Here is a 15,932-nt window from a genome sequence, read left to right on the forward strand (position 1 = left end):
CCCCCCCCCCCCCAAAGAGGAGGAACCCTACTCATAGTTCGCCAAGTGGAGGCAAGAAAAGATTCATAAAATCAAAAAAAAAATACAATTACAAACACGATCAAAGCACAAATTCTAATAGCTACTCCTGTAATAAACAAAAGACAAATAACTGGAGACTTTTCCCCTTGCCCATCCTACTCGCTGAAACTTCCATGGCTCTTTCCGCACCCCAAACCCAGGCCAAACAGAAACAAAAAAAATATATCTTATAAATGGAAATTAAAAGTTGGTATCCAACCTATCCTACCCATACATTGACCCCGCTTGTTGTCAATAAAAGAAATGACCGCCCTAAACAAATATTAAAAAAAAACAGTGACTAGCAAAAATAACAAAGGGAAAGAGGAAACACCCTACATATTACAGGAACAAAACCAGGCACACAAAGTAAACAACAGAGAGAACGAAGGAAACACTATTGTTTATCGTATTTGACCCAAACAGTCTATTTTAAAGTATCTAGGAAATAGCGAGTTTTGAGAAGATTTGTAGTTCTGGATGTAGGTTTCCTCACTGAGCTGGAAGGTTCGTTTTCAGTGAGCAAACCTGCATCCAGTATCTAGGAAATCCTTTGCCTTCTCTGCTGATTCAAAATTATGCACGGCCCCTCCATGGTTGAAGCGCAACACTGCTGGTCATCTTACAGAATATTGAATGTTCAAGTCTCTCAGCCTCCTCTATTTCAACATAAGATTTCCTCTTTCGGAACATCTGTGATCAATAAGCACATCGACCTGGACCCAATATACCGACCACTGCAGCGGACAGCTGGAACTGACAACCGGAAGCGGCAGATTCAAACCACTACAAATGCCGGAGGAAAGGTCACAGAAGCGCTTCACAAGAGGCTCCCAAGCATAGGATGTCACCTAGACAGGGGACGAAACGTCTGCAACACAAATTCCCAGCTTAAGACTGTGCTCCCAGCTACTGACTCCTCATCCAAAGGGAAAAGCTTTACTTTTCTTTGTGTATGGCCCTCAGAACTTTGTATACCTCACTCAGATCTCCCCCCAGTGTTAATCGCACTAAGGAAAAAAAACCCTCAGGCTACTTGATTTCTCATCATAGATAACACACTGCAGCGCAGGTATCTTATGCATTCACACTCTTCTTAAACTGTAACAACCAGAACTGTAAACAGTACTCCACCTGTGGCCTAACAAATATTTTCCACAGTTCTATCATAACCTCCCTGCTGTTGCATTCAGCATCTTGACTAATAAAGGCTGGTATCCCATATGCCGCCTTAACCACTTTATTGTCTTGCTGCTTTCAAGGACCTGTTGATATCTTCTCCAAGGTCCTTGTTATCCTTAGGATTTCTTAGTCCTACCAGAAGATTGTAAGCATTGCATTCTGCAATGGTTCAGAAAGATTCCAAGAATTGTTTACATTTTCTTTGTTGCAGAAACACCTTTTTGAAATTTCACACATGAAAAATATTGACTTTACTTAAAGATTAAAAATATGTATCGGTTAAACTATTAAAAGATTTGGTGTAGGTTTACAATGTAATTTTCAATCTGGTTACTTGTGGGTGAAGGAATAGATTCAAAATTGATGTGACTGTGCACTTCTGGGGAGTTTTTACATTTCTAGATCTAATAATTATACAACGTGTATCATTTCTTTTCCATATTCCTCCTGAAGCAGAAGTGGTTGTTCACTTTGAAATTTTGTGTTCTTTTAAGTGACATGATGAGTACAAGATGAAAGTTTTTGCAGCATGTTTCTCTTCAGAAATAGAACATAGAAAAGTACAGCATAGAACAGCCCTTTGGCCCACGATGTTGTGCAGAGTTGCTCTCCCATTTTGTACACCCAAGAGATTATTTGCCCATTTGCTTTGTTCTAATACACAACTCTATATCTTTTTTCAGAATTGGTTGGACCCAGCAAAAGAAATCAAGAAGCAAATTCGAAGTAAGTGCATTATTGGTTAAACGTTAGTATGTTTAGGACAATTGAAGTTTAATTTTGTTATCTATAACAGTTGATCTTTCTGCTGAGTGTGTAATCTTAATGAATACTTTTAGAAGCTATAATTGGAAGAAAAGATCAACAGGCAATTGGACAAATTTGAGCTTGTTAAGGAGAGCCAGTATGGATATAACCTGACTAACCTAATCAAATTTTTTGATGAAAAGACAAAAGATATTTGAGGGAAAGGCTAGTTAAACAAATTGAGACTCGAGGAACAAGGGATCGGAGCAAGCTCTACCAAGTAAAAAAGACAGGAGAGTGGGATCAGGTTAGTTGTACATCCAGAGAGCTGGCATGAACATGACAAGCTGAATGGCCTCTATTTGTGTTCTCAACGTTTGTTAGTTCTATGGTTTAAAAAAGAATTATTTGGGAAAATTGGACAGAAAATGACAAATTGTGGTAAATGTGATTGTGATTGTTTTATAGTCTGGTGAATGGGAGAGTGCAGCGTTCTTTCCTGGCATCCCAGGATTCCTAATTTTTAAAAGATATATGTATTCATGTTTAATTTCATTATGGGAATTCTACATAAATTATGAAAATTTGCTAATTAGAGTAAGATTGGAAGTATGGCAAATAACAAGCTTGGTATCATTCGAATGCATCTCTACAGAGGCTTGCAGAATGGACAGGCAAGTTGTAGATGGGACTTGAGAGAAATGTGAAGTGATGACTTTTGGAGGAAAGGGTAATGAGAGCCACCATACACCATACGCCGCAGTTTTAACGAGTTGACAGAAGCATTGGATTTCATACGCTATATGTTTAAAAATGGTAGGATATACTGAAAGAGTCATGAGCTAAATATTTGGGATCTTGGACTTGTAAATAAAAGACATTGCGTTCGTAAGCAGGGACATTATGCATGCTGCCCCCTTAGAAAGCATTGGTTCGGCCATAATTGCTTGATTTTTTTAAAATTAAGTTTTGATCAAAACTTAGGAAAAATGTGTTTGATAAAGTATCACACATTAGACAACTCAAAAAGATAAGAGCCCATGCTGCTGGATACAGTATATTAGCATGGAGAGAGGTTTGGGTAACAAATGAAAGAGAGTGAATGTGGAAAATGGGGCGCATTTTCAGGATGGCAACCAGTAAATACGGGTGTGCCACATGATCAATACTGAGGACATAATTATTTACAATATATATTAGTGACTTCAATGAGGACAATTAATGTACAATAGCCACACTTACAGATGATATCAAAATACTTCGGAAGGCAGGTGGTAAGGATCTTATAAAGGGTCTGCAGTGGAATTTAGACAGATTAACTGAGTGGGAAAAATCTTGGCAGATACAATATAATATGGGGAAACTGGAGCTTCTGTAGTTTGGTAGGGAGGTTAGAGGAGCTGAATGTTTTAAATAGAGAAAGACTATAGAAAGCTACAGAACGGAGGAATTTGAGAGTCTGCATTGAATTGCAAAAAACTACCATTCAAGCATAGTGGATAAAAGGGAAAGCAAATGTTGGCCTTTATTTCAAAGGGAACGGAGTATAAAAGTAGGGAGGATTTTGGTAAAATTTTGCAAGAAAGCTTAGACCATAGCTGGAATATTATGAACTGTTTTAAGTCCCTTATCTGAGGAAAGATATCTGCACTGCATCATATGCCAGTATAAAGTTCACTAGGTTGATATCAGGTATGGAGCGGCAGTCTTATGAGGAGAGGTTGAGTAGATTGTCCTTGTACTTGTTGAAATATTGAAAAATGAGAGGCATTCTTGTTGAAACATAAGGATTCTATATGGACTTGATATGGTGGATCCGGAAAGATTATTTCTCTTTGTGGGTTAGTCTAAAATCAGAGGGCATAATCTCAGATTAAGGAATTGAAATTAAGAGGAGTTTCTTCTCGGAAGATTGATGAATTCTTTACCACAGAGGGACTTTGAGGTTGGGGCATTAAGTATATTCAAGGCTGATTCAACCAAGGTTTGTTTAATATGTCATTTCAGCTGCATGACACTGTAATCTTTTGCTATAAATTGTGTCTTATGATCATGCTTCACTACTACCTGATGAAGAAGCAGTGATTTGAAAGCTACTGCCTCTTTTCAAGAACTTGAAATAAGTCACATTCCTGAGATAACTTAAAGTTTTATAAAAAAAAGACACCTCAACTCAGATGATGCATTAAAGGTGTGAGGTTAGAGTCTGTATGTATTCCAATCTAGTCAGACTGGTTCTATTTCCAAAGTAGGAATTTATAAAATATCACATGGATTATAAAAATTATTGACCGCCTACAGATTGTGCTACTTGAACGAAATAGAATATATCTGCAAATACAATTCTGCAAACGCAAATTCCCTCCCTGTGTGTGTGTGTGTGTGTGACAGTGACAGAGAGAGACAGAGATCACCTGTAGTGTGACATGAATCGAAATTTGCAGCCATTCTAAAAGACTTCCTATTGGAAAGATGTTGTGAAACTTGAAAGGATTCAGAAAAGATTTACAAGGATGTTGCCAGGGTTGGAGGTTTTGAGCTATAGGGAGAGGTTAAATAGGCTAGGGCTGTTTTCCCTGGAGTGTCGGAGACTGAGGGGTGACATTATAGAGGTTTATAAAATCATGAGGGACATGGAAAGGGTAAATAGGCAAAGTCTTTTCCCTGGGGTGGGGGAATCCAGAACTAGAGGGCATAGGTTAAGGGTGAGAGGGGAAAGATATAAAAGAGACCGAAGGGGCAACTTTTTCACACAGGGTGGTACGTGTATGGAATGAGCTGCCAGAGGAAGTGGTGGAGGCTAGTACAATTGCAACATTTAAAAGGCATCTGAATGGGTATATGAATAGGAAGTTTGGAGGGATATGGGCCAGGTGCTGACAGGGGGGGACTAGATTGGGTTGGGATATCTGGTCGGCATGGACGAGTTGGACTGAAGGGTCTGTTTCCATGCTGTACATCTCTGGCTCTGACTCTATTGCAGATTTAAGAGCAATCCAGGTTTGTTCAATGTATCACATCAATTGTATGACAGTATGATCTTTCTCTATAAATTCTGTGTCCTATGATCCTCCTCCACTAGCTACCTGATGAAGGAGCAGCGCTCTGAAAGCTTGTACTTGCAAATAAACCTGTTGGACTATAACCTGGTGTTGTGTGATTTTTAACATTATCAGATCCTCCACAACCTCATTGGCAAAGCAAATTCCATGGCCTACTTTTGCTCCTATGTCTTATGATCTTATGTGACGGTCCTATCAGGATATAGAACAGATTAACCAGAATGAATTTTAGCTACAAGGTTAAGTTGGTGACCCAGAGTGGGGATTCTTGGAGCAAGCTATGTGGATGGGGAGATTTGATTGTTACACAAGGTTATGACAGGCATAGATAAGGGAAGAAAGAAAGCTATTCACCTTAGCTGAGAGTCCAAGTACTGGGGGACACATTTAAGTTTTGGGCAAGAGATGCGGAGAAATGTGAGGAAGAAAATGTTTACACTGAGGATGCTAATGACCTAAACTTGCTGCCTCTGAGATGACCAGAGATGATCAATTATTTCAAAAAGAAATTTGGTATCCACCAAGAAATTTGGTATCCACCTAGAAATTTGGTATTCACCTAGAAATAAGCTTGTAGGGCGACAGAAACAGAATGGCCAATGGAACTGACTGGATTGCTCTACAGAAAACTTGCATCTCATCAATAGACCTGTACTGTAGTGACTTCTATGGCTCTGATTTGCTACATAGTTTAATACGACATGTTTTTAATTGCAGATTGTCCTTGGCAATTTTCCTTTAATGTAAAATTCTATCCTCCTGATCCTTCACAATTAACTGAAGACATCACAAGGTATAAATGCTTTGTTAGTTGAGCAAGTTCTTGTGAAAATATTTTATAATCTTCTAAAGTTTCAATCTGAAATTCAGCATAAAAAGGAAACTAGACTGGCGTATTATATAAAATGTTTGTATGCATTACAAGTGTGTACTTTGGAATTCATTAACAGAACTACAAAAACAAAACCTAAAATTTGAACTAAAAATGAATTCAAGATATATAAAAAGTAAAGACAACTTAATATCTCAGTGTAAAACTAATACAGAAACTGTGTTATCTGCTTTTCCTCTTTATGGATACCAAGGCAACCTTTTGTTTTGTTTCAGTTCAGACAGCTCTATTTTCTTTATTAGGGATAAAGCTCAAGTATAATGTGGGTTGGAAATATGGCTATTCCTGGATTGGCAAACTGACTAGATGTGAGAACAGCTATGCAGTTCTTACACCACAAGTTGGATCTCCTAGAGTTTTGGTGGGAAATGTTATGCAAAGTGGTCAATGCTATTGAGGGAAGATTAGAGAAAGTTAAAGATTTACAATCTAGAAATGTGGTGACTGTGAAGAACTTCACCAAAGTATTGAATTGCTAATTGGCAAATGTGAAGTAAATGTAGATTCTTGTTTCAGGTTAAGAAAGTGAATTCTCTGAGCATGAATTAGTATATACGAAAAGTAATCTTGGAAAGCATACAGGAAAAAAATAATCTCCAAAATACAATTCTTTAAAATTATAGTTGAAGCAAATTGAAGGCAATTATATTCCTCTCTTTTTTTAAAAGAGTGAGATGAGGTTTATTTGGTGACGTAAATAGTTTTCATCTGACTTTCCTTTGATTCTGGAGTTAGAGTAAAGGAGAAAAATCATGGTATCAAATTGACTTCATTCAGCAAGTCCGACATATTTGGTATGAATCTATATGCCATAGTGATTGATTGGGCCTTAGAGGGTCAATGGACACAAAGCACCTTCCTAAGTAAGAGAAGTCATAGGTTTTTAAACTGGGATTCAGAGGCAGTCCCAAGCCTCTCAGTATGGCACACCTGCATGTACTGGAAGGTATGTCTGTGAAAATACATGGATATAGATAGAAAGAACATGGACACACACTGCCTGTTTCACTTCAACATTCTCTGGTTCATTTCTCAGGGCTGTTCCTTGAGCAATCAGTGTCAATCTGCCATATTTAAAGTTAAAAATCACACAACACCAGGTCATAGTTCAACAGGTTTAATTGGAACCTGTTGGACTATAACCTGGTGTTGTGTGATTTTTAACTTTGTACACCCCAGTCCAACACCGGCATCTCCAAATCATGCCATATTTAAAATTTTGACCAAGTTCAATATCAGCTGATGCATTTTCCAGGGCAATACTTCTACCAATCAAAGTCCACTTGCCAAACAATCAGCATTTTCTTCTCATCCAGTATAAATGTTGTTTTCTCTTTACTTTGATGTTCCTTGTGAATTGTTCTTATGAATGCAAGATGAATAGCTTTAACAAAGTGTGTTTTTACAGCAATACTCATTGTTTATGTTGTAAACTTAGGCAAATATCGTATTGTTTATTGTAAACTTAGGCAAACATTGTATTGTTATCAAATGTTTTGCTGGTGGGTCTTGCAAGTTCAATCAACACACATTAAGCTGCATGTTTCATGTTTCTAATGTCATCAGTTCAACAAAAATAAAACTAATAAAATTTAATCAATGACAAAACAAAAAAATTGAGAAATGTATAAACCTTTTTTGCTTAAATAAGTAGCATTGTGTAATTTTAGTGATAATTTTTAATGAAGATAGTTCAGAAGAGAAACATTCACTCTGGTTAGATCTTTATGTCAGCACGAAGATTTACAATGTCAGCATGGTAGATTTGAAATCCTTGAAAATAAGACTCAGTTAATTTTTTTAAAAGCTGTGTTGAATAGTATATCTTTATTACTGTGGTAGTTTGGTTCAGTATCAAGTTGCCTCAACTGAAGTCTTAATCTGATCAGTTTGAAGAATAACTAAATAATTCATTAGAATAAGTTGTAATTTATATTTAGAGTGGGACAATAATAAAATCAATTGAGAGAACTGGTTTACATTGTACTAAAGAGGGTATTTATTTTCTCTAAACTCACTATCACCTCTTCTACCTATTGCAGATATTACTTATGCCTTCAACTCCGTCAAGATATCGTAAGCGGTCGTTTGCCATGCTCTTTCGTCACTCATGCCCTTCTTGGTTCTTGCACATTGCAAGCGGAACTCGGGGATTATGATGCAGATGAACATAAAACAGATTATGTGTCAGAATTACAGTTTGCACCACGCCAGACAAAGGAATTGGAAGAGAAAATCTGTGAACTGCACAAAACACACAGGTAGAATTAATGTTATTTCTTCTTCTTTTCTCGTGCGCATCTATTTATTGCACCTTGGTAACAAGTTAGACACTTGTAGGGAATTGGCACTTTAACAAATGAAGGTAGACTATTTGATTGAAGTATATGATTTTCTGGTCTTTTTGAATAGTACTGTACTTAGAATCTAACAGCATTGTTGAAGAAATTACCTGTTAAAAATGCTCCAGTTAAATTATTGAGGCTTAATTTGGGTTTTAGACCATTGAGAAGTGAAATATTGCAACCAGTTGGTACAGAGCTAGGTTCCATAAACCCCACACAACTGATTTTAGAAACATTCAAATTAGGAGCAGGAGTAGACTATTTGAACTGATCAGCCTGTACTGCCATTCAATGTAATCATGGCGGATCTGATTGCAGCTTCAATTGAACATTCCCATTTATAACTGGTAACCTTTGGCTGCTTTGTTAATCATTAACTCTGCCTTTGCTGCACTCTGGGTAAGACAGTTCCAAAGAAATGTTCATTTCTATCTTAAATAGGAGACTCCTTATTTTCAAACTGTTCTCTAATCATGGGATTTTCCACATAAGTCCTCTCAGGATGACTGACCACTTAAGGTGGTTTTCTTTTGCTTTTGAGCTATACCTGGAATGCCAGAGCTCACTGCTCTTTGGAATGATTTTCATAATGGTTTATGCATCCACCTAGACAGGCAGACTGTTTATTCTCTCATCTGAAAGGTAGCCTTTCTGACAATTCCGTCCTTTAATAAATTAGCTCAGATGTAGAAAAACATGTGGTAAAGATCAACGCAGAAGGTTAGTGAACAAAGTAAAAGTGTATTCAGAGCGGGGTAAGATCTGAGCACGGTTTGAAGATTGGCTAACGGGCAGAAAGCAGAGCAGAAGAACAGTTGTGGCAGAATCTTGTTGTCAGGCTGTGACAAATGGAATACTACAAGGGTCAGTACTTAGGTCCCAATTGTTCACAATCTATATCAGTGATTTGAATGTGGGGGCAAATATAATATTTCTCATGTTTGTAGGTGATACAGAACTTGGAGTTTGATTTAAAAGGGCAGCACGGTGGCACAGTGGTTAGCACTGCTGCCTCACAGTGCCAGAGACCCGGGTTCAACTCCCGCCTCAGGCGATTGTCTGTGTGGAGTTTGCACATTCTCCCCGTGTCTGCGTGGGTTTCCTCCGGGTGCTCTGGTTTCCTCCCACTGTCCAAAAATGTGCAGGTGAAGGGATAAATGTAGAGAATGGGTCTGGGTGGGTTGTACTTCGGCGGGTCGGTGTGGACTTGTTGGGCTGAAGGGCCTGTTTCCACACTGTAAGTAATCTAATCTAATCTAATCTAATCTAAAGCAAAGAGGTTTCAAGGGGATTTAGATAGTCTGAGCGAGTTGGAAAGAGCATAGCAGATGGAATATAATTTGGCTAAGTTTGAGGTTATCTGCTTTGGTAGGAGGAACAAAAGGACAGAGCATTTCTGAAATGTTGAAAGTTTGGAAAGTGTCCAAAGGGACTTGGGGGTGCTCAGAAGTCAGAGAAAGCCAGCATGCAAGTGCAGCAAGCAATTTTCAAGGCAAACGGTCTTAAGCAAGAGGTTTTGAGTATAGGAGCAAAGATGTTTTGCTTAAATTGTGTAGAATGTGCCAGGTGTATTGTGTGCAGTTCTGATTCCCTCACAAAAGGAAGAATACATGTGCCAGTGCAGCAGAAGTTCACCATACTGATTCCTGGAATGGTGGGACTGTTCTATCAGGAAAGATCAAGGACGCTGGGCGTGTACTATCTTGAGTTTAGAAAGATGAGTGGCGATTTCATAGAAATGTAGAAAATTGTTCTGTGGGTGCTAGAACCATGGTACACAGTCTTAGAATAAGAAGAATACTATTGAAATACTGAGGAGGAACCATGTCACTCAGTATGGTGAATTTTTGAAAATCTGTACCTAGAGGGCTAGGGACCTTAATCATTAGTCATTAAGTAAAAACTTTCCAGTTACTAGTGACATCACGGATTATGTGGATAGCACAGGCGTATGATTAGCCAGGATCTAGAATGGCAGTTCAGACTTGAGAAGCTGAAAGGCTAAATTCCTGCTTCAGTGCAGTGTTCCTTCTCATTTTCTTGCGGGCTGCATAGTCCTCCAAAAATCGTACATGACAGCTACTTCCTCAACGGGCAGCTGTTGCCATGATCGGTGTAGGCAAATTAGACAGAACATTGCTGCTGTGTTCCAAAAAGCAGTTTTCTGATTCAACTGGGAAACTGAGGCAAAAGCAGATTTTATACAGAATTTCTTAGACTGTACCTGACAGTTTTTTTAAGTGAGCAGGACCACCACAAGATGGAGTGTTTATTCATCTGACATTTCCTTGTTGATGACTTTTCAGATTTTAAATAGAATTACAATAAGTGAACAACATAAACATTAGATGGTCAGCCTAGCTAGTTGTTTATATTTCACGAGTCTCCTTATTTTCAATTCTAATCCATCTGAGCCTTTCATTTAACCATCTCATTGTTGTTTTGCTTTAACACCCCCTCTATTTTCCTTTCAAAACCATCTTCAATTATTTGTCTAACTGTTTCAGTAGTAGTAAGATCCATGTTTGAAACAACAAATAAAGACATTTATAAGGGTACTCTTCCAACCAAAAAGTAATTTGTATTCATAGTTTTGGATCCTCTGTTGTGGAAACATTCCACAATCCTTCTGACAAATCCATTCATAATTTTAAAGATTTCCCTCTTATCAGCTCAACACCTTATTTCTATTGGAAAATAAAACCCTGTTTTGTTCAAAGGTTTGAATACCAGTTATCTCTCAATTCTGGTACCATCCGTATGAAGTCATATTTGAACGTTGTCTGGTGTTTTTATATTGATGTTGCAGTATGGCGACAGGACAATGTGCTGTGCTGCCTGGCCAGAATCCGACATGATTTAAAATGTTTCAGTACTTTCGAACAAATTTCATTTGTCAACTTTGAAGCATAAAACTGTAGGTAATTTTTCCTTATCCATGTAGCCTCTGTCCCAATGGGATATTGTTGTAGTCCTACTAGAGTCTGGAGAAAGTATGCAATACTCCCTTTAGAATACTATTTCTTTTTAAAAATGGGCATCTTGAATGGTGTCATTGTCTGCTGTCATGTTGTATCATTTTGACAATTTCTGTGGCTGTATTGCTCTGCAGTGAGTAACAAAAAGTTGGGGACTTTGTCATGAAGTAATGTTTGAATTTACTATTCATTAAATCTGTTGAAATGTGATTTTATCCTCCAGTACTCCTAGTATGAAAAGCACTGATGGAGTTTTTCTACTGCATTTCATGTTGCAAAGTTGTCATTTCATAGAAGCCAAGTTGTGTAGCGCAAACATTGGCCGTCAGTGAGAATTGGAAAGTGAATGTTTGCAACCTTTCCAACCACAGGAGTGGCCTATCCTTAAGTGATGCCTGTCAGTAATGAATAAGTGAGGAACCCTGAATGACTATTTTTTCCCTCCCTGAACTGTGTACTGAAGCCAGCCTGAGCATTATGACCACCAGCAATGTAACTTCGTTTATATCGTTTGCTGTTTGTTACCTTATCCTGATGAGCCATTTGAGACCTGATCCCAATTGGTATTTGGTAATAAATACTAGCTTTATCCACCCATCCACAACTTTGTTAAAAATTAAAATATTTTGTATTGTTTGTTATTTTGAAGATGTTTCATTAGCTTTCCAGTCAGTTGTCAGTAACTTCAGAAGTCATAACCGACAGTGCTATGGACTCAGAACTGAAAGGTGGGATTTTGTTTGTACATATGTAAACCTTCATAAATAAAATTATCCAAAGGCATTCTAGAGTGGTAAGGAAGCCAAACTTATGTGTAAAGAATTACAGTTTGTAAAAGAGCAGTCAGAGGGAAAGAGTTCAATGTGAATAATTTGTAGTGCAGTAGAAGACTATAAGATAGAGGAATAAAATTAGGCCATTCAAGCCATCAAGTTTACTCTGCTCTTCAATCATGACCATGTTTCTCAACCCCATTCTTCTGCCTTCTTCCTATGACCCTTGATCCTTTTAGTAATCAAGAACCTATCTCTCAGTTTCTTAACTACAGTCTGACTTGGCCTCCTCAGACTGCTGTAGCAATGAGTTCTGGTGCCACCACTGTCGTCAGAAGCTAGTTGCTGTTCATTGTTGCTCACGGGTAAAACATGATAGCGGATTGCAATCCTGCAGGCACCGTAAGATAGAAGACCATAAGATATAGGAGTAGAATTAGGCCATTTGGCCAATCCAGTCTACAATGCCGTTCGATCGTGTCTATGTTTCACTTTTGGATTTGCACATTAAACTGTGCATTTGCAAACTCTAGATGTTGCCGTCTGTTTTAAAGTTGTAATAGTAACATGCTGACAGTTTCACAATTATTACCATTGAAATGCACATTTGCAACTTTCGATAATTCTAAGATACAGGAATAGGCCATTAGATTCACCACACTCTGGCTGAAGAAATTCGTCCTCATCTCTGTTCTAAAGGGTCATCCTTTCACTCTGAGGCTGTGCCCTCAAGTCCTAGTCTCTTCTACTAGTGGAAGCATCTTCTCCATGTCTACTCTATCCAGGTCTCTCAGTATTTTGTAAGTTTCAATGAGAACTCCATTCATCCTTCTAAACACCATTGAGTACAGACCCAGAGTCCTCAATGATGCCGTTTATCCCCAGGATCATTATTGTAAATGTCCTCTGGACCCCCTCCAAATCTAGCACATCCATCCTTTGATTCAGGCCCCAAAATTATGCTCAGTATTCCAAATGCTGTCTGGCCAGTGCCTTATACAGCCTCAGCAGTGCATCTCTGCTCTTGTATTCTAGCCCTCTTGAAATGAATGCTAACACTGCATCTTCCTTCCCAACTGCCAAGTGAACCTGCATATTAACCTTGAGAAAATCCTGAACTAGGACTCCTAAATCCCTTCCGATTTCTAAAGCCTTTCCCCACTTAGAAAATAATCTACTCTTCTACCTACCAAAGTGCATAACGTCACATTCCCACATTACATTCCTTCTTTGCCCACTCTCCTGGCCTGTCCAAGTTCTTCTGCAGCCTTCCCACTTCCTCAACGCTTCCTGTCCCTCCACCTATCTTTGTGCGATCTATAAACTTTGCAACAATGTCGTCAGTTCCTTCATCCAGATCATTAATGTATAACATGAATAATTGCCACAACACTGACCCCTGCAAAACTCCACTGGATGATGTCCTGAAAAGGACTCCTTCATCTCTACTTTCTGCCTTCTGCCAGTCAACTAAACCTCTATCCATGCCAATACTTTGTCCCTAACACCATGAGTTCATATCTTAATTAGCAGCCTCCTGTGCAGCACTATGTCAAAGGCCTTAATCATAGAGCTGTACAGCATGGAAATGGAAGCTTTAGACCAAGTTGTCTATGCCGACCAAATGTCATAAAATAATCTACTCCCATTTGCTACCATTTGGCCCATATCTGTCTAAATCCTTGCTTCTCGTATACCCATCCAGATGCCTTTTAAATGTTGTATTGTACCAGCCTCCACCACTTCCTCTGGCAGCTCATTCTGCATGAAAAAGTTGCCCCTAAAGTCTTTTTTTACATCTTTCCCTTCTCACCTTAAACCTATGCCCTCTAGTTTTGGACTCCTGTCATTCCAGGGAAAAGATCTTGTCTCTTCATCCTCTCCATGCCCCTCATGATTTTATAAACATCTGTAAGGTCATCCCTCAGCCTTTGAAGCACCAGGGAAAATAATGCCCGAGCCTTTTCAGCCTCTTCCTGTAACGCAAACCTTCCAACCCTGGCAACATCCTTCTAAATCTTTCCTGAACTCTTTCAAGTTTCACAGCATCCTTCCTGTTGCAGGGAGACCAGAATTGCACACAGTATTCCAAAGTGGCCTAATCAATGTCCTGTATACCTCCCAACTCCTATACTCAGTGCACTGACCAATAAAAGCAAGCATACCAAATGCCACCTTCACTATCCTGTCTATCTGCGACTCCCCTTCCAGCAATTATGAACCTGCAGATCCAAGGTCTCTTTGTTCAGCAGCACCTCGCAGGACCTTACCATTGTGTATAAGTCCTGCTCTGATTTGCCTTTCCAAAATGCAGCACCTCACATTTATCTAAATTAATCTCCATCTGCCCCCTCATCAGCTCGTTTGTCCATCTGATCAATATCCCGTTATATTCTGAGGTAACCTCCTTCACTGTCCACCATCCCTCCGATTTTGGTGTCATCTGCAAATTTACTAACCATACCTCCTATGTTCACATTCAAATTATTTATATAAATGATGAAAAGCAGTGGACCCAGCACTGATCCTCATTGCACACCACTGATTATCGGCCTCCAGTCTGAAAAGCAACCCTTCACCACCAAAAACCTCTGTCTTCTATCTTTTGAGCCGGTTCAGTATCCTAATAGCTAATTTTCACAATATTCCATGTGATCTAACCCTGCTAACCAGTCTACCATGAAGAGCCTTGTCAAAAGCTTTACTGAAGTTCATACAGAGCAAGTCCACCACTCTGCCCTCATCAATCCTTTTTGTTACTTCAAAAATTCAATCAAGTTTGTGAGACATGATTTTCCACGCACAAAGCCATGGTGACTATCCCTAATCATCCCTCGCCTTTCTAAATGCATGTACATCCTGTCCCTCAGGGCTCCCTCCAACTTTCCCAACATCGATGTCAGTCCATAATTCCCTGGCTTTTCCTTACCATCATTCTTAAATAGTGGCACCTCATTAGTCAACCTCCAGTCTTCTGACATCTCACCTGTGACTATCGAAAACTAGCTTCCCACAGATATCAAGGTTATGCCTGATCAGGTCCTGGTGATTTATCCACCTTTTTTGCATTTCAAGACATCCAGTAGCATCACCTCTGTAATATGGGCATTTTTCAAGATATCACTATTTATTTCCCCACTCTTTCCACTGGCTCTCCTTTGTCTAACTTGCAAGTTACCTCCTCAAAGAAGTCTGAGTAAATTTGGCAGGCATGACCTCCTTTGAAGCTGACAAATTACAGTGGTGGGATTAATCTAGTCCAGGAGGTAACTCAAATGCAATATCATTTAAAGCTTGTATTAAAAGAGCTTTGGTAGCCAAGGTGCATGAACAAGGTTTCTCACTTCTAATTAAAATCCGACAGAGAATGAAATAAGTGATTGTGGACAAGGTAGAAACAAAACTGTCCAAAACAGCTTTTAAAAACATACGTTTTTAAAATAGATATTTCTTTACCTTACTGAAGAAACTTGGAATTTTGCAAATATAAAGTGAGTTTTTCAGGGCCTGTGAAGCAATTCAATATTTATGAATTATTGAGTCTAGATTTATTATAGGAAGAGGCCAGAGTGAGGCCACTTGTCCTATCTAGTTCATAGTACCTTTCGTATAAAGCATTCCAGTCAGTCTCATTTCAATGTCTCTCCCATTGCTCTACAAGTTTATTAGAGATGGAAATGTGTTGCTGGAAAAGCGCAGCAGGTCAGGCAGCATCCAGGGAACAGGAGAATCGACGTTTCGGGCATAAGCCCTTCTTCAGGAATGAGGAAAGTTTGTCCAGCAGGCTAAGATAAAAGGGAGGAGGGACTTGGGGGAGGGGCGTCGGAAATGTGATAGGTGGAAAGAGGTCAAGGTGAGGGTGATAGGTCAGACTGGGGTGGGGGCGGAGAGGT

General features: G+C 39.0%; 1 protein-coding gene across 17 annotated transcripts in view; it reads left to right on the top strand.

Moving 5' to 3' along the window:
- epb41l2 (erythrocyte membrane protein band 4.1 like 2) overlaps window positions 1–15,932 on the top strand; it is a 208,153-nt gene that overhangs the window by 136,832 nt on the left and 55,389 nt on the right. For all 17 annotated transcript variants that reach the window (XM_043683473.1, XM_043683480.1, XM_043683487.1 and 14 more), the window contains exons 5-7: window positions 1,926–1,968; window positions 5,769–5,844; window positions 7,986–8,204. In XM_043683473.1, the coding sequence (XP_043539408.1) occupies window positions 1,926–1,968; window positions 5,769–5,844; window positions 7,986–8,204 (338 nt within the window). The remainder of the gene's footprint in view (window positions 1–1,925; window positions 1,969–5,768; window positions 5,845–7,985; window positions 8,205–15,932) is intronic.

Source organism: Chiloscyllium plagiosum, chromosome 3 (genome assembly GCF_004010195.1).
Source record: "Chiloscyllium plagiosum isolate BGI_BamShark_2017 chromosome 3, ASM401019v2, whole genome shotgun sequence".
In the NCBI taxonomy this organism is placed as follows: Eukaryota; Metazoa; Chordata; class Chondrichthyes; order Orectolobiformes; family Hemiscylliidae; genus Chiloscyllium; species Chiloscyllium plagiosum.